Source organism: Grammomys surdaster, unplaced genomic scaffold (genome assembly GCF_004785775.1).
Source record: "Grammomys surdaster isolate TR1022 unplaced genomic scaffold, NIH_TR_1.0 125956, whole genome shotgun sequence".
Taxonomy (NCBI): Eukaryota; Metazoa; Chordata; class Mammalia; order Rodentia; family Muridae; genus Grammomys; species Grammomys surdaster.
The window spans coordinates 2922405-2945501 of NW_021620775.1; the positions used below are offsets into that span (position 1 = coordinate 2922405).

Here is a 23097-nt window from a genome sequence, read left to right on the forward strand (position 1 = left end):
CAGCTCTGAGGACCCTTGGCTGGCCTGCCTGTTCCCCTGCCCCCATGCTGCTGGAAGACCCAGGACACAGACAGAAATAAGAGGGAATGGGCGGGAAAAATGAAGGAGATGGAGGGGGACACAGGTTGAAAGGAAACAGAGGAGGAAGACCACTAATGAGTAAAAATGGAGAAAAATGCCAAGGCATAGGCAGATGGCACCTTGTGGGATTGGCTGTCAAAAGCCAGACTTCTGGTCCTAGCCTCATAAGTCTGTTAGCAGGTTTTTAGAGTGCTGATTACGTCATCTGTAAAACAGGACTGCTGACTAGTCAAGTATTTAGTCTTTCTTGTGAGGTGATTGGTTATGTAAATGAAAACCATTTACAAACTATAAACTAGATAATCAAAGGCCAGTGGTGTGCGTTTGTGTGTGTGTTGAGCTATGTGTGTGTGCACATATGTATATGTATGCATGTGTGTGTATCTGTGTGTGTGCCTGTGTGTATGTAACTGTGTGTGTTTGATGTGTTTATGTGTGTGTGTAGCATGTGTGTATGTGTATGGTGTGTGTGTGTCTCTGTGTGCACACATGTGTATATGTGTGTGTGTCTGTGTGTGTCTCTGTGTATTGTTCCTGAACCTCCAAAAGCTTTCTATACAAGAGAGCTTACTACTCTCAAGGCATATCTGCTCGTTTGGATGATGTATATTTCTTCATCTTGGCAGGCTTCGTATGCCTGTGCAGGAGGAAGTGCTTGGAGACTAGGAATCTAGAGACCTTTCTCTCCACAGCCAGGTGGTCTCTTCTCATTTTTTTTGTAGTTGTATTTGCAAATAGACATACACTGGAAAGAGTCATCACTTTCCTGGTAGCTCTGGAAGCTACACCCACCATGGAGTCCCGCTCTTTCAATCAGGAGACTCGATCAAGTCCCTCCCACCGCTCCTCCAGAACTAATCAGAGAAGCCTTAACTCCCTCCAATCTTGCCTTTTCCATCTTGATTTCAACGTTAATTTTTAATTACCTGCTCTTATGTGTCATCTTAAATGCATTCGTTATGCCAGAGACTCTCCAAATAAATGAGCTTCTAAATTGGTCTTTATGTAATTAGACAAGAACTCAATTATTTCCAACGTTCTAACTATCCGAGACTTAGAGAAAAATATGCTTTCGGCATCAATAGTTTAAAAGTCTACTGCTAGGTTATTGCATTAAAATGACAACGTAAAATATTTTGTTTGAATTATTTTGTAATAGTCAGATTCTAGCAAGTTCTCATTAGGAGGGCAGAGTGACTCCCACCCAAAAGTGCATTGTATATCTGTTCTTTGTTTTATTAAAATATCTGGCTTCGTATTTATCATCAATCTCAAGCCAGTAAGATTGCAGTTTATTATCACAAATACTGATTAACTAGTCATTTCTCTACATAAAAAACACTGTGATGTGCTTGCTGGAAATCCTCAGTATTCAGGTTATTTTCAGTTCCTTTTCTTATTAAGCAGTGCTAAGCATGAGGTTTTTATCTTTCCAAGAGATGAGTGTAATTACAATCTTATTTCATAAATTTTAAAATGCGTTTGATTCATCAGTCATCCGTTTGTGAGTTTTAACCTGTTTCTGTAGCGTTGCTTCATTTCTATGCAAATAGCATGATTTACATTCATCAGTGCTGAGCATTGAATGCTCCTGGCGATTTCCATATCGTCGATATAATTACAGACAACGCTTTCCCCTTCGTCTTCATTGTATGTTGCATATGGTCAGAGCCCCCTGATCTGCAGAGGACGGCTTTGTGATATTTGGATACGAGGCCTAAATCAAGGCACTTCATTTTGATGTTCCTGTGAAAGGTGGCAAAGCTGGGCTTTAGCTGCAGTCTCAGAAATGCTGCGGAGTAGCCATGCAGATGCCACCCTGAAGGCTACAGGTCCAGCAGGGGTGTCTTTAAGCAATAGTGTTTGTGCTTACAGGTCCCTCGTCTCTTCCTCCCTTTCTCCTCTGGTCTCTCATTGTCCACACCTCTTCCTTTGCTCATCCATTCTTTTGGTCATTCGAAAAGGACTTGCCAAACACACATCAGACCTAGGGCATAACCAAAACAGATGGAAACCTTGTCCTTACAAAGGGACAGCCTAATGACAATCCCTCTCTTGTCTATAGAGAATAGCAAATGGGTATTCTGTCTCACTTTCTAAGACTTCCTCAGTCTTCTGTCCCATCCCACACTCTCCATAATGGCTGTATTCACTCACTCTCCTCTCCAGTCCTGGAAGGAATTATTATTTCTCCTCATTCTCTGTTTTCATTTCTGATTGTCATGCTGGTTTATAAATCTGCCTTGTATTAATATACTATTCACTTTTCAGTTTATGTAGAATTTCATTGTGCTTATTCTAATTGTCCTAACAACTCTGGAAAATGGTTATTATTATCTGCATTTCAGAGGTGAGGCATCAGGAGCCCCTCCCTCCATTTTTATTTCCTGTGTAAAGTCTGTGAGCACCAGTTGATGCGGGCCACAGGCTTAGCTCATGGGCAGGTAGTTGATGGTGGTGGTGTGTATATATTGACAAAGGCATGATACATGGAGTTCCTCAGATTACCCAAATGAGTATGAAACTATCGAGAAGCTTAATTAAGAAAGCTGAATGGTCACAGTAGGATTACATAATAGAGACTTAACCAAGTCCAAACCACAAAGGGCTTTTTGGTGGTCCAAAAATGTTAGTCAAAAAGTGATTCTGGCTAATGGCAACAGGCACATGGAGAGTGGTGAAGGCAGATGAACCCATGTGGGTAAAGAACTTGAACCCGAGCCTTCTGCTCCCTGAGCCCAAGGTTTCTCTTGCATCTCTCTGATGAAGCCATGTGCTGACTGTGTCTTTCTTTTTGCTGGATTATAAGCTTCCTGAAGCCAATGGTCAGGGCTTACTTCCCATCCCTCCTACCACCTGTGGCATATGGCCACAGCATGTGCCCAGTACATGTTTAAGCAAATTAAATCAGTGGCATTGAACTGATAATAAATACTTATGGTTTCCATTAGCATTTTTTGATTCAAGACTGTGAATGAAATTCTATGTGAGAAGAAGGAGGGTACAGCATTATGGTTCTCCTGGGTGCACGTTCTCTTTCCTCAGAGCATGTCACTGTCCCATTAGCCACCAAGCCTGAAATAGAGCTGGCCTCTGAGAAATGGTTAAATGTTGACAAACAGCTTTGAGGTCTTGTTTAGAACACAGGGTCAGCATTGTAATTATCATGAGAGGTGTGTACAGCTGGGCTGGTTTATGGTGAGGCTTTTCTTCTTGGCTTGCAGGCCCACCTTGTCACCTAGCCTTTCCTGTTTTCTTACACGTCTGGCTTCTTTTCCTTATCACATATGACATCATTCTTATTGGAGTAGTGTGTCACCTGTGACCTCAGTTAACCTTAGTCACCTCTTCAAGGGCCGCTCTCCAAGTATTTTGGAAATTAGGGTTTTAATTAGGGTGAATTTGGGGTGTGTGTGTGTGTGTGATTTATCTATAGCATGAAGATACTAAACCTTCCTTCACTACCTTTCCTGGGAAGTGAGGCCTTAACAGGTCCTCCCTCCTCTTGTTGCATAGACGTGTGTGTGTGTGTGTGTGTGTGTGTGTGCGCATGAAGTGTGTATGAAGTGAGAGGGAGGTGACTAATGGCAGCAGGCATTCCAGGGACAAAAGTTAGCTCTTACTACCTGCAACCCCAGAGACTACGGATGATTACTCAGTTTACCCACTCTCCATGGTCCACTCAGAAAACAACAAACACACCAAAACTCTGTGTACCTACTTTTTCTTCTTCCCCCTTTCTTTCACGCAGACCTTTGTCATGTAAGCTGTTTGCTTTATACCTCTCCTCCTTTTAGGTCAATAAGTCCTAGCAGAACTGAGACACTGCCTACTCTATGATTTCTTCAACCCACAGGGATTTCTATATGCTTTGTAATTAAAGCCAATATTCCAGCTAATGCCAACTCCTTCAGCTCAGTAACATGGATGTCCCTAATATAGAACTGTATGGAACTCACTTCTAAGAGAAAAGTCCTCATTTTCTAGTGTATCTTTTGGGCCTTTGAATGGATCACTTTTGTTCCTAAGGCTAGCTCAGAAGGACATTTTGTGTGTGAGGCCCGACCACAAGACAGGACTGGACTAAACTTGAAGACTGCTATTCTGATTTAAACTCCAAAAGTTGAAGTAGTTTTAAGAAAAGAATGGTGTATGATAAGCAACAGATTCCACTTCTAAGTTACCCATCAAAGTTTAGGTATCAAAGTTAAACTGGTATTTCCAGGTTCAAAAGGACAAGGTTACGGGAATTAAAAAAAATATCATTTCTCTATTTGTCTGCCCAGATCAGACATAAGCAGCTCTGCAGTGGTTTGCAAATCTGCTCTTTTAGATTCAGGGGTTGATCTGGTTAATTCTCTTGTCTAAACGACGTAAACCTGTTTTACAAGACTGAGGTATAGAAAGTTCAGACCGTCTATAGCAGTGGCTGTCAACCTTAATGCTGTGGCCCTTTAACACAGTTCCTCATGTTGTGGTGACCCCCAATCATAAAATTATTTTCATTGAGACTTCATAACTGCAATTTTGCTACTGTTATGAATCATAATGCAAACATCTGTTTTCTGATGGTCTTAGGCACCCTCCAGGTTGAGAATCACTGTTTTACACAATTAGTTTGGTCTAATCACTTTACAGAGAACTGACGCTTCAGGAAGCTAGGAGGTACCCTGTGGGTGTTGGGAACTGACCCTGGCTTCTCTGCAAAAGCAGTGAGTGCCTTTACCTGCTGGCCTCTCTCCAGTCCATTTTTTTTTTTAAAGCAGAAATTGTGTTCTTTGGCAATACCAGTTAAACTGGATACAACATGGCAATTGTGTCAAGTTTTGTATTTAGTTAAGCTCAGGTCATGAGAGGCTGAGCGGGCATGCCAGACAAGATAAACAGAGAGGGGTCAAATCCTGGTTCTAAACCAACTGTGCCTTTATTCCTTCATCCATAAAATGGGAGGACAAAGTACCTGCCTCCTAGGATTTTAAGCAGTAAACGAAAATGCTACATGTGCGGTCCCATGTGCCTGAGTATAATAAATGCTAAGTGCTTTAACAACCATTATTAGAAACACAGTTCTTTTTAAATGCAATATTTCTATTAATTTTTTGAAAATTTCATGTAGTGCTTTTGATCACCTATCTCTTACCCTTAACTCCTTCCTCTCAGGTACACTTCCTACCCACTCTTCAATATTCTTTTTCTTTAATAATTATATATATATATATATATATATATATATATATATATATATACATATACATATACTTATACACAATATATAAATATTGTAAATGCAACCTGCTGATTCTATTTAGTGTTGCTGGAATGTATATGTATTAGAGTCAACCACTTGGTATTAGATAACCAGTTAGGGGCTCATCCCCAGAAGACTAATCCTCCCTCTCCCAGAAGTCATTAACTGCCTGCAGCTCTCCATCTAGAAGTGGGGCCCTGTGACATTGCTCCCATCCATGTTGACATGTCAAATGGTGGTGTTATTGTCCAGCTTGTGTTAGGCAGGTGTATCACTGAGATCTCATAGGTGCAGTTTCCTTGCCCTACGTAGAAGATATAATCTAGCAGTAGATGTCATACTCCTCTGGCTTTACAATCTTTCTGCCCCCTCCTTTCACAATGTTCCTTGAACCTCAGGTGTTGGAGTTGTGTTGTAGATGTCTGTGTTGGGGTTCGGCACTCCACAGAAAGTTGCTGTCCTCATTTTGAACCATTGTAACTTTCTGTAGTGGTCTCTGTCCGCTGCAAAGAGAAGCCTCTCTGATGAGTGATGAGGGGTACCTTGGGTTACTTGGGTCTGTGCTTTGTGTCCATCGTACTTCTTACAGTAAAGCCTGATTGTAGAAGCTAAGTTTGGTTCTTCCTCCCAGCTCCGTGCTCTTAAAAATAAGACTCAGACTCAAAATACATTTATAAATACTGTGGCCATATAGCTAGGTTCCACTCTGACTAGATCATAACTAAAATAACCCAATGATTTTAACCTACATTCTGCCACATGGCTGGTTACCTGTGCTCATGCTTCTGGCTTCTCATATCTTCCGGGTGAATCTTCCCTCACCAAGCTCTATCCCAAAATAATCTCTCTGCCTCCCAGAGGTTCCACCTCCCATCTCCTGCCTAAGCCATAGACCACAGGCTTTTTAATTGACAAGTGATACATCCATACAATACACAAGATATTCTCTCTACACCTGATGAAGTCAAAGACCAAACTATGTAATACTGAACTATGTCAGGATGGCGTCTAGAGACTTAAATGTCTACCATATAACACCTACAGTATGTCCATTAGTTCAGTCTATTGTGTAGCACCTAGAACACACCTGTTAGCTCAGATGCTTAATAATTCAGCCATGTTCAGCCATTCTTAGACTTTGAATATTACTATGAGCAATCTACATTTGACTTTATTATCTCTGCTCTTGCATGGAATAATATCCAATTTCACTATTTTGTTTTTTTCACACTGTTTTGGGTTTTGTTTTTAGTGAGTGTTTTAATGGGTGTTTTGTGTGACTGCATGCCTGAGAACACATGCATGGAGAGTGTCCATGGAGGCCAGAAGTTGTTGGCTCCTGGAATTGGAATTACAGAGAGTGTAAGCTACTATGTGGGTGCTGGTGATTGAACTCACGTCCTCCGGAAGGGCACTCAGTGCTCTTAACCACTGAGCCATGCTCCAGCCCCTTCACTTGTTTTTATTCATCAATCTATTCAATGATTAATTTATTGACTTTCAAAGTTACAGTAAGGTTGTTTCTCTTTCCTCCCTATTCTTCCCTGATGCCTCCTTTCTTCTTCCCAATCTCCCACTCTCCCTCAACCCTATCTCTTGTCTCGTTCTCCTTCTAAGACTCCAAGTTAGGCCTACTTGGACCACAGACATACATTGGACAGCATCCCTGCCCACATGCCAAGAGACACAGTAAGGTGGATGTCAAAAGGCCCAGGATGGCAAGGATCTGGAGTACGCTGATGATTTAGAGGAAAGCTCACTCAGAGAAACCAGGATGGTTACCAGCATGTGAACCTTTGAGTTGGACCTTGAAGGACAGTTAGGATCTAGTTATATGACAACTGAGGAGAAAAGAGAGGAACTATGTTCCTGACTCAGGAAATAGTAGGAATGAGGACTTAGGAGGTTTTTCTCTTATGGATAACCAATAGACCAGACCTAGCTACAACTACTGTACTTTCTCCTTGCCACATCTTGTATTAGTTAACACTTGTGTCTTTAAGGCAAGTGTGTGTCTGTGTGTGTATGTGTGTGTGTGTTGAGGATAAACTTCATCAGATCTGACCTACATTCCCACTCATAAACATCTGGGTTAGACTCCCATCATCTTTGTTCTTAGGGCTGAGCTTTATCAGTCGTTCAAGTGGGTATGTATTGATTCTTCAGATAGCAGCTGCTGTTTGAACCTCACCAATCTCCAAGGGAGCAATGTGGTTGGTATCTACTCACCAAGCATGTACTCCTAGTTTCATTCTGGAAGGAACTCACCTGTCAACTGCAAAGGGAAATGAGGTCATGTTGCAAGGGCTGTCTTCAATTCCACCTTGCTCTCTACCTTAATATGGTCAGCTGCCTCTGTGCACACTTGATGCATGTAGCTTTGCATTGTACTCTCATTGAGTGGATCTCAATGAGGATGTACCATTAAGGGCCAGCTTACTGTCAGCAAACCTTGTTCCTTACTTCAAGGTGATCTCGAAACATGGGGGAGATTCTATTCATTAGATTTCCTCACACTCAGAGGGGCACATAGTTCTTTGACATACGTGGGGTTTGTTTCCTTCCCTGTGAGATTGCCATCTGGACTGGAAGGTAATGGAAAAAGCTTGCTCTTGTTTGAGAATGTGCCTCTTGCTCTCTGGCTTTGGTTTGGATGCTAGTGTCCCATGTTTCTGTCCGCATTCCTTAATAAAGAACCGCAAATCTTTGTCTCCTAAGAATCAAAGACATCATATGCCACCTTTCAATGATATATATTTCTGTCTAGAATATTCATCAACTTGGTAATTCACAAAATTATACAAAATGATGTTTTTCAAGATGAATTTTAGCCTGATGACCTTCTCTTAACTTCCTGGGGGTTTTGATGTCTATTCCCCAGGATGAATTCAAAATGTATTCTTGGAAAAGGGTAATATGGATCTCTGTGTCAGCACTGAGCAGCACGTCTGGTCTCCCTCCTGACCACCCTCTCATTACAGATGAGGAGTATATCATAAACAGAGCCATACGAAAGCCAGATCTAAAGGTAAGCAAACTCTGAGATGGCAGAGAATTTTAGAGAATTACTTTTTTCATGTGTGTGAGTGTTTGCTTGCATGTATGTATGTGTGCCATGTGTGTGTCCATATAGCACAGAAGTGGGAGTTGAATCTCTTGTCATTGGGGTTATAGATAATTGTGAGTTCTCATGTGGGTCCTAGGAACAGAACTCATGTCTTCCTTAGGAGGTACTCACTACATGGAACTCTTAAAGCATCATTCCTACCTTATACTGTAAAGCCAGTCTTGCAGCAAAGGTAACCCCTGAGGAATATCCTAAGGGATTTGCTTATTCTTATTATTCTTCTTATTATTATTATTTATAAAAGACTTTAGTTTGAACCGTGGTATTCAAATGTGTTTGGGTTACTCCCTTTTGTTTTGTTAAGTGTAAACTGCTTGGGTTGACATTCATATTGAAAACATATTCTTATGAGGCACAATCCTTTCTTTTACAGTTATACATGTACAGATAGCTGTTTAAATTAGCTTTGACAATAAGGTTGGCTATTAACAAGAAAATAGTCAGTTGCTGAGAAGCTATCGTCAATTGTCATCACCCAGCTATCTTGAACTGCCATCATAAACATCCAGAAGATGTCAATTTCCCCCAGGGAGCAATGGCTCCTCTGTGAGGTGGGCCTTCAGCTGAAAAATGAAGCTTCCTAGGTCAGCTTTAGGTTTTCACTTCCCTGAAATTTTAGCCCTTTTAATAGTCAATAAAGCAAATGAAGAAATTTCCAGTTAAACAGTAGTGACAGAGGTCCTAAAATAGAAAGTTTGCTATCCAATCTTGATGTGATTATCACTTTAGTATATATGGAGTTTGCTACCTACTGCCTTCATGAATCTGATTTATAAAGCAAAAGTCATAGTCCTCTTTCTGCCTTTTTATCAGGGCTGTTAGGGATCTTACACGTAGAGTCAAATAGTAAGGTGATTTGTGAACTATGACAATTGATATTCGCAATAAAGTTTGGAAACCTTCATTAGTATCAGAGTCTTAGGTGCAGTCAAGTTGACATTGACAACCACAGAAAGAGAATCCAAAGGTGATCATCATATATGGTCTTCTTTAAAAACCTGAGGCAGGATTTCAAACATTAATGAAGAGAAGACCCTAGGGACTATGTTGTAGGAGTTCATGCAAAAAGGAAGACATTCTTATGTGTTCCAACAAAATGAAGAGCAAGAAGGTGAGGGATAACTATTCAGATTTCTGAGCAGAAAAATGAAAGTTACCCAGAGCAGATGAGGCAGATGCTCCTTGTCCTAGCTTCTCCTGGGGTGAAGTTCTAGAAAATGGACAAATGCTATGCTTACTGTCCTTTGCCAGCTTTTTAAAATCCTGAGGATGGTAAAGGAGCCACAGTCCAGACAGAGATGTTTGGAGGTGGGACAGTCTCAAAGATGCTTCAGTGGTCTATCATGTACTTGTGCTTCTCACCACAGGAGTAGCCTCGGAAATCGTCAGAAGATAGTGAGCCAATCCAGCTTAGGTCTTGGATAAAACTTACCAGTAACATCTTCATTCCCTCTGGCTGTAGACTTGGCTTGTGGATATTTGTTTCTCAGTTTGTGGTTTGATGTGAGCCCAGTACAGAGGCCTCTTATTGTACCCTCAGTTTGGCCCTTAAAACTAAGTTTCCGACACTAATTGTTAAACTTGTGGAATTAAAAACATAAGCAAGCCTCACTTTGTGCATTCTGAATCCTAAAGTCAAGGGCCTTCAGAAATCTTATTCTGAGGCTGGCTTGAACCATATGCTGTGTGTATGTGTGAGACAGACAGCACTAAAGCCTCAGATGGTAGAGCTGTGATTCCTGTTCTGTGAGTGACATGATCTAAAATCGTTGTCAGGAATGAAGTGAAGATGGTCCTAATACCTGACCTTCTTCAGGAAGTTGAGGAAGGCTGAAGATGCTGTGTGATGAACTTTAAGCATTCAGAGACTGCAGCTGTGCCTGCTGGCTCAGTTTGCAAGACTGCAGGGGACGCTCAAAAGGAATTTAAGTTGTAAAGGCAGAAACCAGAGGTTCCAACCTGGCCTGTGTTGGTTAACAAGCCCCACGGTTGGTTACTTTTAGAAATTTCTTTCCTCCTTATGTTTGACAGTTTATGAAAGAAGGACTTTTCCCAGTGGCAATTTTCTCCATTTCATACTCAAAATCAATTGGAAATAGACAGACTTTCAAATAATTTCTTTTGTAACAAACCTCATTGGAATTTTTACAAATTATTACATTTAGCACTTTTGCTTGAATCACACACACACACACACACACACACACACACACACACACACACACAGAGAGAGAGAGAGAGAGAGAGAGAGAGAGAGAGAGAGAAAGAGAGAGAGGGAGAGAGGGAGAGAGAGAGAATGAGCTTTATGCTCACTGAGTAGAATTATGATTCAGTAAGGCTTTGGAACTTAGAGATTTAAACTGTATTTTCTAGTTGACAAGTGCTTTTGCAAAGCAGTCATGTATTTAACAAAAATGCATCGAATGCTTTTATTATTCACCATTTAGAGCCTTTTTTCAGTTTTAAAACTTACCCGATGGTTGGTTATACCATCCATGAAGGAGCCAAATGGAACTCGGATATAATCTGATCAATTGCTTCAACGTATTCCTGGGGAAACCGAGGCACAGGAAAAGTTAGTTAAAAGTTCTCAAGGTCACAAATTGAAGAGCTGCCAAAGCCAGATTCCCTGAACAGTGCTTCTCAACATTGCCTGCACATTAGAATTACCTGGGGAAATGTAAAAATATTTATGCCCAAAGTACACTGTGAACAAATTAAATCTCTTGGCCACAGGACCCAAATAGCAATATTCTTTAAAGCTCGATAGATGCTTCTAATAAGTACCCCGAGGTTATAACCGTTGCTGCACCATGAACTGGGAGCCCCGCTGCTTGTCGTTATGCCTTCTGAGGTCGGCAACAATGCTTGAGGGAAGTGGGGGTAAGCAAGAAGAACGGTTATAAGAAAGAATCTGTTTTTCTTTCCTCTGCCAACACCCTCAAAGCACTATTTGGTGGAGTACACTGCGACAACCTCTTCTCTCTCCTGAAGCTGCCTTGTTCTTCTTCCCTGTGTCTTCTGTAGGCTGCTCTACAACCCATCCTCTGTGAGACAAGGATGTCCACACCTCATTTTTGTACCTGGGCTTCTCATCTTTATCCTAGTTTAGCTCCCCAGCCTTGCCCTTCACTCTGCAGTCAGACGGGTCTATGCTCTTGTCTCTTCCTTTTCGACTAACTGCATGCTCTCTCTTTGACGAACTCTCCTCAGTCTTCAGCTGAGCAAAATCCCTTTCGCCCTTTAGCACGATGCCTTTAGTCACTCACCTTCTTTACACGTCTGTGGTATTTTAAGGCAACATTTTAACATTATATTTTATTTCTTTGATATATGTATTGGACTATGAAACCTAAGTTTTATTTTGTAATATGTTTTATTTCCTTCATTAGTTTGTAAGGTAGTAAAATGTGGAGACTGAGTTTTATTAATTCATGTATTTATCAGTATGTTAAAATATGCTGACCAGATGATGACTTCCAATAGAAATATTTTTCATGTAATAGAGGAGAATAGGAGGATGGAAGGTTAGGAGAAGAGAAATTTTAAGAAGCATCTCTGGCTCTATGTTTGCTTCTTCCACAAATGTTTCCTTAGACCCGGAGTTGCTGTGTGTGCTCTGATCTTCAAACTTGAGACTCTTGTAATACTTTTCTCTCTTTTTGTAGGTGAGATATATAAAAGTGCAGAAAATACGATATGTTTGGAATAATTTAGAAGGACAGTTTCAAAAAATTGGGTAAGTTACTTCGACAAGTGTATCCTAGAAAAAAAAGTGTTACCTTGAAAATACTGCTGCTATTGGATCCTTTTTGTTGTTTTAGCTCCCTGGAAGACTGGCTCAGTTCTGCAAAGATACATCAGAAATTTGGATTAGGTCTGACTTCAGAGGAACAGGAGATCAGGTACTACATGCATTGTGTCTTTAGCTCAAAAGGACTGTGATTGGTTAACCAGATAGTCCAGTATTTGGTCTTAATTTACCAATATCAGAAAGGGTTGCAATGATTTATTTAGTGTATCCCATGAATAACCTCACATATCTGCAGAGCTATTTGATGGGTTTAGTGGATAGAGCAAATATGACCACCAGCCTAACAGAAAAGATGTGCAGTGTGAGGCCCAGGGGGAACTTAATACCATGAATGAGGTCACAAAGATACATACACATACACACTCACTCACTCATTCAATCACACACACATGCACACATGGCAGGTGCACGGACACGCACATATACTCACTCATATACACATAAACATGGCAGATACACATGCACACACATGTATACATGGCAGGTACACAAGTATACACACACACACACACACACACAGTGACTGGGCGCCATATAACAGCATTTACAGTGCTTTGGATCAATGCCATGCAAGATGTTTACATAGTTCCCAAATTCCAGATCATTCACTAGACCCAGGAATAGGGTTCAGAGAGGGTACTTGACTGTCAAGAATCTTCATGGCTTTGACTGAGTGAGAGTCTTTCCATCTGGATCTTAATCTTCTAGTTATAAAAGGAAGTGAAAGGGGCTGCAGAGATGACTTGGCCACTAAGAGCACTTGCTGCTCTTCCAGATGACCTGAGTTTGGCTCTGAGAACTGATTTCAGACTCCTCAGGTAACTTCAATTCCAGGGTAACCGATACTTTCTTCTGGTGTATGTGTTTGCATGGGCACAAGTGCCCATATTCACACACATACACATACACAGACACACACACAGACACACACACATACACACGCAGACACACACATACACACACATACACACACAGACACACAGATACAGACACAGACACACATACACACAGACAGACAGACAGACGGGGCACAGAGACAGAGACACACACAGGCACAGATATACACAAACACAGACATACACACACAGACACATACACACATACACACACACAGACACACACACACACACACACACACACACACAAAATCTTAAAGGGGAGGGACAGAGACCCATTCCTGTTGCTTGGCATAGATGCAGAGCATTGCAGCGTTAGGATTACCTACATGCTTGTAAGAAATGTAGAATCTCAGTATGTGCCTTACCCATACTAAAGCAAGTCTTCATTTTAATGAGATGTCCTAAATTATCCTTGTTTACATAAAAATGGAGGACCATAGCATGTGCATTTGCATAGCTGTTTTATTTGAGAGTCTAAATGGAAGGCACAGAGAATGGTTGGTATTCCCCACAAGAAAAAAATTCATAAGGTGCCATGTCTGCATAATCAAAGCAACACAACGTGGGGACTTTCAGTTAGTGGAATGTATAATTCTGTATGTTGAGCTTTTTCTGAGAATCAAGGACTTTTCTGCTCATGTTAAAACAAATATTCAGCCTCAAAGAACTCCTGGATATGAGTAGAAACATTAGATACTGTATTTCTCTGTCAGTAAAAAAAAATTCTACTTTCACGATCTCTCCATTTCATTCCTTGGACCTATAGTGCTGAGGCACAAAGGCGAGGACATCTGAGCTCTGAAAGTGCTGGAGAGAGAGTAGGTAATATTAGAAACCAAAGGCACCACTGAGGGAAAGATTTAGACCTCAGGAAGTGTAGTTCAATGGAAGTAACATGATCCTGTCTAGTGGTTTCACTCCTGGACCCCTCCCACTCTGAAGTTACTTTGAGACATGTGGGGGTGCCATGTGACAGGAGATACTTTGATTGACCCCAGAAGTGTGAAAAGGAATATGGAATAGACCTTTTCTGTGGATGTGCAGGAGATGAGTTTTCTTTCATTGCGGTGACCAAGCCATCAATCTGTGGTTTCTCCCTGTAGGAGGTTAATATGTGGGCCTAACACTATTGATGTTGAAATCACACCTATTTGGAAACTGCTCATCAAGGAGGTAATTTCTCCAGTATTTTGCCAGGACAATGGATAGAAAATGATGACTCTGTGGTCTGGCCAGTTGGAGATGCTACTTGTTAATAAGTGACTATAATTTATCCGGTGCTTTAAGAGGACACCACACATGCTTTCTGGATGTGCTATGTGCTCTGCGTGCACACTGAACGTTACAATGCTGTGACACTCAGGTGTCCTCTTCTTGTCTGATGATTTGGATAAATGCTGGGGTTTTCCCTTTTCTTAAAACACTATGCTGCTTAGCCCATTCCAATTCTGTGAAACTAAAAATCACATCTGGTTTAGGAAAGAGAATCATTTTCTTTGGCAGCATATACAATTACCCCAGCATTCAAAACTGTGGGGAGAACCACATTTATGTAGCTTTTCTGTGGCCCACTCATATCAGTGCGCATGTGTGCATGTGTGCATGTGTGTGCGTGTGTATGTGAATATAAAAGAGTCGCTTACCTATCATGCACTAAGATAAAAATGTCCTTTTGTGCCTTTATTGTTGAATTTATTAGTGTTAAGCCATATAGCAGCCCTCTGTGTATTTCTGATATTCAATCTCCCTTCATCTTTGCCTTAAAAAGGCATCCTAAATTCAAGTACATTCTCAATATTTCTAAACACGTTTGAGGATGGCTGAAGGCATGACAAATTGGTTAAGAAAGGTTCTGGGAGCTTTCTCCTTAGCTAGGAGCCAGGCTTCCTGTCCCTGTGGATAACTATAGTGAATTTGAGGAAGGGCACACCACATTTTTTAACTATACCAGGAATACAACTGTTGGTGTTGATGTCTGCTGCCTCCCAGTGAACAAGACAGCGTGCCATGTTAGCTTAGCTCCCCACTTATGGAAAAGTGCAGTCTTGCACTCATCCATTAACAAAAAGTTCTTTAATGGCACTGCATGCAAGAGGGAACAGCAGATTAAAGTAGTTCAATTCTGTAAGGCTATGTGTATCACCTCTCTGAAGTTCAGGAAGTGTCAATGGGTGATGATAAGATCTACTCTTTGCCCATTACCCTGATGCTTAACACAGTGACACGCCAAGCACAGCTTTGTAGATTACTAAGTGCAGTAGTGATTAAACTAAGTGCTTGCTCTGGGGGATCACAACACTTTAAAGGCTTAGAGTTTTTGGCTCCATGACATTCATAGCTGTGTCTTAGAAATTGCTGATGAAATGCAACAACAAGAAGCACAGCATATTGTGTGGGGTGATTGATATCACAGTGCTAATTATGAAAACAAGTCAGCGAACAGCCATGTGTGAAGCCAAATGCCATTCTTGTCTTCCTGTCTTTACGTCTGCTAACAGGTTCTAAATCCATTTTACATCTTTCAACTCTTCAGCGTCTGTTTGTGGTTCAGTGAAGATTACAAGGAATACGCTCTTGCCATTATCCTCATGTCTGTCATTTCCATAGCTTTGACCGTGTATGATCTCAGACAGGTGAGTTTCCCTAGATCCCATGGCGGGCTTCATCGCTTCACTGGCTTGTTCTTAGGCAGGAATTTTGAAATAGAATCGCCCAGTCCATGTCAGACAAGAGCATGTTTATGAAAACAACAAAATTGCCACTGCTCCACAGGTGACCCTCTGTTACTATGGATACCTTTTTGTTTGTTTGGTGTCCGTCTCTCAAAGTTCTAGTTCAGCTCTTGGGTTTCCTTACACTTACAGCAGGGGGTCTAGGTGTAGAGAAACCACATAGGACTGATGGGTGGATCACATAAGAATCCATAAGTGTCATCCTCTTCCTGACAAATCTTTTGTGCATCTCAGGTCAAGGTGTTCTCTCACACTATGAGGATGCAAGGTTGTGTTTCAAGTCATCTCTCTTTTAAAATGCCCGTCTTCCATCTTCAATTTCTCAGCAGATAATCTCACAGGTTATTTCCCAAAATGAAGCCTCATATTAAATTTGTTCAACTCTTGCCTTTCTATTGCCAAATGCTCTGTTCTCTTCAACCCTGGCTTCCTTTCCTGCTCATCACAGTGGAGGAAATGCCCTAAGATATAACCATCAGCCTGCATCACCAGATACCTGCTCTACCTTTTTGGGTGCACATACAATCCACAAGTGACTATTCTCTCTATCCCTTCATAAGAGCTTGTCATCAATGTTTAACATTCTCAAGCTTCAACAAACTTAAACACAAAAGAACATTTTCTCTTTGTTCTGCATGCACCTTCAGTGGCTGCTGCAGCTTCCTTCTTCCTTTTATTCTAGATCTTGATTCTTTACACCCACTCTCAGGATCTGAACACCTTTCTTTCACTCTTTACCTGCTGACATGATTTTTTCTTTCATGTTTCCATTTAAGCAACTTTTGTTAAGGGTACTGATACAATTGTAAAGATGATAGGTAATTTGAATTGAAATAAAAAACATTTAAAATTAGCTTGCCATTTTCTCTTGTACAAGAAACAATAAATGAATAATGATTTACAGCAGAATACCATTGTAAATGAAAATAGGATCCTTTGCACTGAAAGAATTGGTAGAAAGAATCAGCTAGACTTTTAGAACTTACTAGGGCCAGCAGTTCTTTATACTTTAGCAATATTAAACACACACACATTTCACAGAATGAAGGTGTGCCTTGTGCACTATTTTGCAGCTGCATTTTAACTGAGTTTATCTTTAATATTGGTACAGATACTTTCTTTAGATCTGAAGTGGCTTTATAACTACATGCTGATTATTTTGACAACTGGCAGATTCTTAGATGGTTTCTAGTTTTTTGCTACTAAAGCAAAACTGCATTGAGAATCTTTACATATATAGTTTCACACCTTCCATTTATAGTGACATATATTACATAGAAACATGGGGGTAGCTTATTCTTTGTAAACATTTATTTATATAACTATTTGATTAAAATATATTTCTTTTATTGTCAATTATAAGTTATATTTCTGTTGTTTTCCGTTCTATCTAATTTCTTAACATATAGCCTTAGGTACAGAAAAAGCTGCTTAATAAATGTTGGTAGAGTGAGTTCACAAACGAATGAAAGGATGAGTTAGTAGCATAATACTCTTTGACATTATCCTATTGTACTATATAATCTCAGGATATATTTATCAGATTTATAAATAATTCAGGGAATGTCTTTTTAAAATTCTATTACAATTTAATATAAATATGACAGTTTTATGACAATTTCATATATATATATATTGTAATTTTCTCTTCCCCATTACCCTCACTCCCTCACTCACTCTTTCTCCAATCTCACCGAAACACTTCTTCCCAACAAGGCCCTTTCCTACTTTGATGGTTGTGTGTGTGTGACCCACTGAGTTTAATTAGGGTTACCTGTATAAGCATGAATTAGAAGTTATTTTCTGGACCATGGTCAACTTAACCAGTGAGTACACCACTGAAGAAAATCACATTCTCTCTTCTAGCAACTGTTAACTTCCCACAGGAAGGGGTGGAGCCTTGTGAGCCTGTCCCTTTAGGACATATCTCTAATAATGATAGTTGGATAAAAAACAAAAAGCTGAAATTATTGGAAAAAATTAATTCCCCAGAACAAGTTAGGAGGTCATCACACAACACTTTCTTACTAAATGTGGAATAAAACATTTATTTATTTTTACCTCTTTGCCTTGATTTACTCTCAGTGTAGTTCATTTATCAAAACAAATCACCATTTGGAAGACCACTCTTGGAAATCCCTTTGTGCTGTAGAACACAACTCAAATTACTGGGCAGAGTCCCTTTTCTCTGAGTGACATGTTACTCACGCTTCTGTTCCTACCCAGGATCTTCAGCTGGCAGCCTAAAGACCTCTATGTTTAGCTAGCACCGTACTGAGTAATACCTGAGGTCTATATTTAAACAGATAAATGTTGTCTATTTTCCTTCTCTTTGCAGCAATCTGTAAAACTGCATCATCTTGTTGAATCCCATAATAGCATTACAGTCTCTGTGTGTGAGCGAAAAGGTAAGTTCCACTATTTTATACCCATGTGTTATATCCAGAGGCAATCAGAAAGTGACTTAGTTTTGGTTTTCTGATTGTTCTTACTAACTCATCTGTATGTGTATCTTTCTAATACATTTGCTTATAAGAAAGGAATCTGAGATCTTTACCATAAGAAGAAAACTTACTTTATAGAGGTTAAATTAGCATGCCGAACCAAACATATCTGTAAAGTGCATAATTCAGTCAATTTTGACTTAGTGTATACTCATAAAAGTCTCACCATCATGAAGCTAACAGCAGGACTCATCCCTTACAATTGACTGGAGTACACTTACTGTCCTTCCTCCCCCTTTGCCACACCTCATATAGAGGTAGTCATTTATCTGCATTCTGTTACTATAGGTTAACATCTCTATTTGTAATTGTACATAAATGGTATTATACAAGATACATCCTTTTGTCTTTTATAACATAGTTTGAGTTAATTTGGTGAGAGGATATCAGTTCACAATGTATGATTCACTTCTTTTGTTAATGGTATTAACAGTACCTTCTTTATTTCCTAACGTATCCTATTACATTTCAATCTGCTTGTGACCAGTATATGAATTATCTCATTTTTTGTTGTTATCATGAACTATAGTATGGGTCCTTTTAAAACATGCTCTATCATCCCTGAACATATACCTAGTTACAGAGTATGTGATCCCGTGGTAGATGCTCAACATTTTAAGAGGCTAACAAATTGTTTTCCAAAGCGATTGTAGCATTTCCTTTCTTACTGCTGCATATGGCAGTCTCAGTTCCACAGTCTTGCCCATCCATTAATTTTAGCCACTTTCATTTGTGGAAGCATCTTATTGCTTTAATTTGCATTTCTCCATGGATGATGGTGCCAGACATCTTTTCAAGGATCTACTTGCGACTCACGTGACTCTTATGAAGTTTCCATTTGTGTCTTTTGCTAAGCAGTTTGTCTCATTATTAAAATTTCAGTCTGTTATTAGACATCTCCTCTCAGTCTATGATGTATCTTCTTACATTTCTTCACAGCATCTTTCAAAGGACAAATGATTTCACATTTCTTAAGGTGTAGTTAATGAGCCTTTCCTTTATGGGTTATACTTCTAGTCTAATTTGGAAGGCATCTTTGCAAATTCCAAGGTTGCCTAGCTTTTCTATACAGCTAGGTCTTCAAGGTTTAGGTCTACACTGTGTTTTCACTGTTCTGTTTTGTGTTTGTTTTGAACTGATGCTTGCTTTTCTCAGGTATTTAAGTACTCTGACACTATTTGTTGAAAAAATAAAGGTGGCTTTGCGCCTTTGCTATGAGCCTGTTGTCTATGGAGGTGAACCAATTTCTGCACTCTATGTTGTACTGTATTGTTATACTCTCTTGTTATCCTGGCAATGATACATGATTTTATTATATGATCTGAATAAGTAATGTGAGAACTTCAGTTTTACTTTCTTGCAGTGCTACTTTGGTGTATCAGATCTCCTCCCTCTTTTGGGTTAATATGAATCATTAATTTGGACTGATCTAGAACACCATGGAGATAAGCTTTTTAAAACACATTTATGAATAATTATGTAGATTAGGCTACCCTCTCATCATGCCTGTGAACTGAGTGGACTGAGTGTAAAGGAGAGAGAAAACTGAACACTAACTGGATGCAATGTGGCCAGCAGACTCAGCCTCTTGCTGCCAGAATTTTTTCATGGTTGGACTGTATTCTCTCAGCCTGTAAGCTGAATGAAATTCTTCCCCTTTTAAGTTGCTAATTGTTAATTATTGTTTCACAGAAAGGAACAAAGTAATTAATACAGAAAAGTAGCACTGGCAAGTGGTATTGTTGCTCTGATAAACATAACCACCTGGGTCTTAGGCCTTTGAAACTATTTTGTGCCTAGAATGTGGAAGAGTCTGGTGCTTTCAGGTAGGAAAGTTCTAGCATGTTGGAAACAGAGCCTAATGAGACAGTCTGGCCAGACCTGGAAGGGTAGAAAAGCAGAGAAAAACACAAAGTAGTTGCCTGACTTTCAGAAAGATGCAAGGATTCTACCAGGACCTGGGCTGGGAGCCATTCATGAGATAATTAGGCCAAGAATCTTGTTTCATTCTGCTCATGTCTTGAACACTTAAGTTATGTAGAATTTAAAAGTAATGGACTAATCAGTTAGGTGGAGGCTATTTATTGACAGGAAAACATTCATTGACTGTGGTGTGGTTACCTTTTAGTGCCCTTATCCAGGTCTACAATGTATAGAAGCAGAAATTTGGGCAGAGGGATATAAAATTGTGCATTTGGTAGGTGAAGAAAAGAGCTTGATCAACTTGAAATTTGGAGCCAAGATATATAACTCAAAAAGAGGCTCTAATTATTACAGAGAAGCATCTTGATCTACATTGGGACAATAAGCAATGTACCCTAATGGCAAGACCCCATTCATCAAAGGGTAAGACTTGAGATGCAAACTTATTTGAAAGGAGAGAATTGAAATTGAGAATGTGGCTAACAGGAATCTTTACTCCTATAAATCAACTGCCTAAAGAAAGCTTTCTTCAGAGTCATCACACAGAAGCTGATATAGCTGAAGTCCAAAGAGACTAGGCTGTATCTCAAGCTGGTAGCAGAACTTGACCGCATTGTCCATAGTTTGATTTGAAGGGATGAAAGATGCAGTGTTGAGGGATCATAGAATCCATGGTCATAGTCCATGGCTCTAGAAAGCTGCTGTAGCTAGGAAATGTACGACAGGGTCAAGGTCCTCGCAACAAGCGCCTCTCCCACCCCCGAGGCCATTGATTGAATTTGTAGAGTATAAGTTTCAGGAGCTATACCAGGATGCTAAGAGCATGGTATATATGACTAGAAAACTTGCAGGCATGCAGTAGAGCTGGTCTAAGAAAGAGGCTATGTGTATTTTAAGTGTCAGAAATGGAGAAGGGCAGTTATCCAAGCCATGTCCAGTCATTGTGATTACATGACAAGCCCCACAGGCTTCTCTGCTGCATTTAAATCATGCATTGCTTTCACTATTCCTCACTATGCCCCCCTTTTTTTCCTCTTTGGGTTTAGAATGTTCAGTGTGCCATTGTATGATAAAAAATATGTATGGTGGTTTGAATATGCTTGGCCCATGGGAAGTGGCACTGTTATGAAGGGAGGCCTTATTGAAGGAAGTGTGTCCTTGTGACAGGAACTGTGTCACTGTGGAGGTGGGGCTTTGAGGTCTCATATATACATATGCTCAAGTCTGGCTAGTTTGATACAGCCCCCTTCTGCTGCCTGTGGATCAACATGTAGAACTCTTGGTTCCTCTAGCACCAAGACTGCCTGAATGCTGCCATGATGATATTGGACTGAATCTCTGAAACTATAAGCCAGCCCCAATTAGATGTTTTCTTTTATAAGAGTTGCCTTGGTCATGGTGTCTCTTTACAGCAATGAAATCCTAACTAAGACAGAAGTTGGTACAAGGAGTGGAGTATTGTTGTGATAGGCCTGACCATCAGTTGGTTTGGTCGAGCGTACATTTTGGGACTTTGGATTTGAAAATTGGTAGAATGCTGTAAGGGGGGCTTAATGGGATATCCTAGTAGAAATATGGAAGATATTACTGGTGCTGAGGGTGATTTGAACTCTGGAGGCCTGGCTCAAGAGGTTTCAGAAAAGATTTTTTAGTATGTTGCTTTGAGATCATTCTTGTTATATTTTGGTGAAGAATGTGGCTGCTTTTTGCCTTTGTCTGAAGAGTCTGCCTGAGGCTAAAGTGGAGATATTAGATTAGTTGTATTGAGGAAGGGAATCTCAAAACCAGAGACAGGTGGTCACAGTGCATCCAAGTCAGGAAGCAAAGAGATGGATGCTGTTGCCCAGCTGACTCTCTCCTTTTTTTTTTTTTTTTTTTTTATTGGATGATTTATTTACATTTCCTATGTTGTCCCCTTACCCCATCCCCCACCACCCCCTCGGAACCCCCAATCCCCTCGCCCCTCCTCCTTCTTCTCTGTGGATGTAACCTCTATCTACACCCCCCCACTCCCACCTCCCCACCCTCAAAATTCCCACCCCCTGGGGCATCCAGCCTTCATGAGGTCAAGGTTCTCTTCTTCCACCTATGCCCAGCAGGGCCCTCCACTTTTACATATTCAGCTGAAGCCCTGGATCCCCCCCTAAGTGCTCCCAGGCTGGTGGTTTAGACCCTGGGAGCTGTGGTTGGTTGGTATTGTTGCTCTGACTCTCTCCTTTTTATTCAGCTCAGGCCCCAGCCCATGAAATGGTGCCACCCCAAAGTTAAGGTAGGACTTTCCACCTTAATTAACCTAATCAAGATATCTTTTATAGAGATGTTAAGACTAAACCAAAATGATCTCTCACAAGTATACCCAAAGACTTGACTGCTGGGTGACTTTAGATCTTGTCAAGTTGACAATCAATATTAACTACCACAACCCATCACTCATCAAATTATCACACAAACACATCATTTTAAATCACAACATACCACTCTTATCCCTTAGACATTTCCTTTTCAGCTCTTAATGTGATATACATTTAGTCTGTCCCTAAGTCTCCAAAGTCTTCAAGAGCTTAAAGTCCAAGTCTTATCTAAAGCTCAAGATAAACTCTTAATTGTGAACCTTTAAAACACACACACACACACACACACACACAGACATACACACACACACACAAATACACACACTCATAGACATACACACACACAAATACACACACAGACATAGACACACACAAATACACACACACAAATACACACACACAAATACACACACACACA

The 23097-nt window shown here is 40.3% G+C and overlaps 1 protein-coding gene across 2 annotated transcripts in view; it reads left to right on the forward strand.

Annotated features, from left to right (window-relative positions):
- The window catches only part of Atp13a4 (ATPase 13A4), a 124449-nt gene that overhangs the window by 46481 nt on the left and 54871 nt on the right, over window positions 1-23097 (forward strand). For both annotated transcript variants that reach the window (XM_028753771.1, XM_028753772.1), the window contains exons 3-8: window positions 8211-8357; window positions 12125-12195; window positions 12281-12361; window positions 14273-14342; window positions 15668-15802; window positions 18240-18309. In XM_028753771.1, coding sequence (XP_028609604.1) covers window positions 8211-8357; window positions 12125-12195; window positions 12281-12361; window positions 14273-14342; window positions 15668-15802; window positions 18240-18309 — 574 coding nt within the window. The remainder of the gene's footprint in view (window positions 1-8210; window positions 8358-12124; window positions 12196-12280; window positions 12362-14272; window positions 14343-15667; window positions 15803-18239; window positions 18310-23097) is intronic.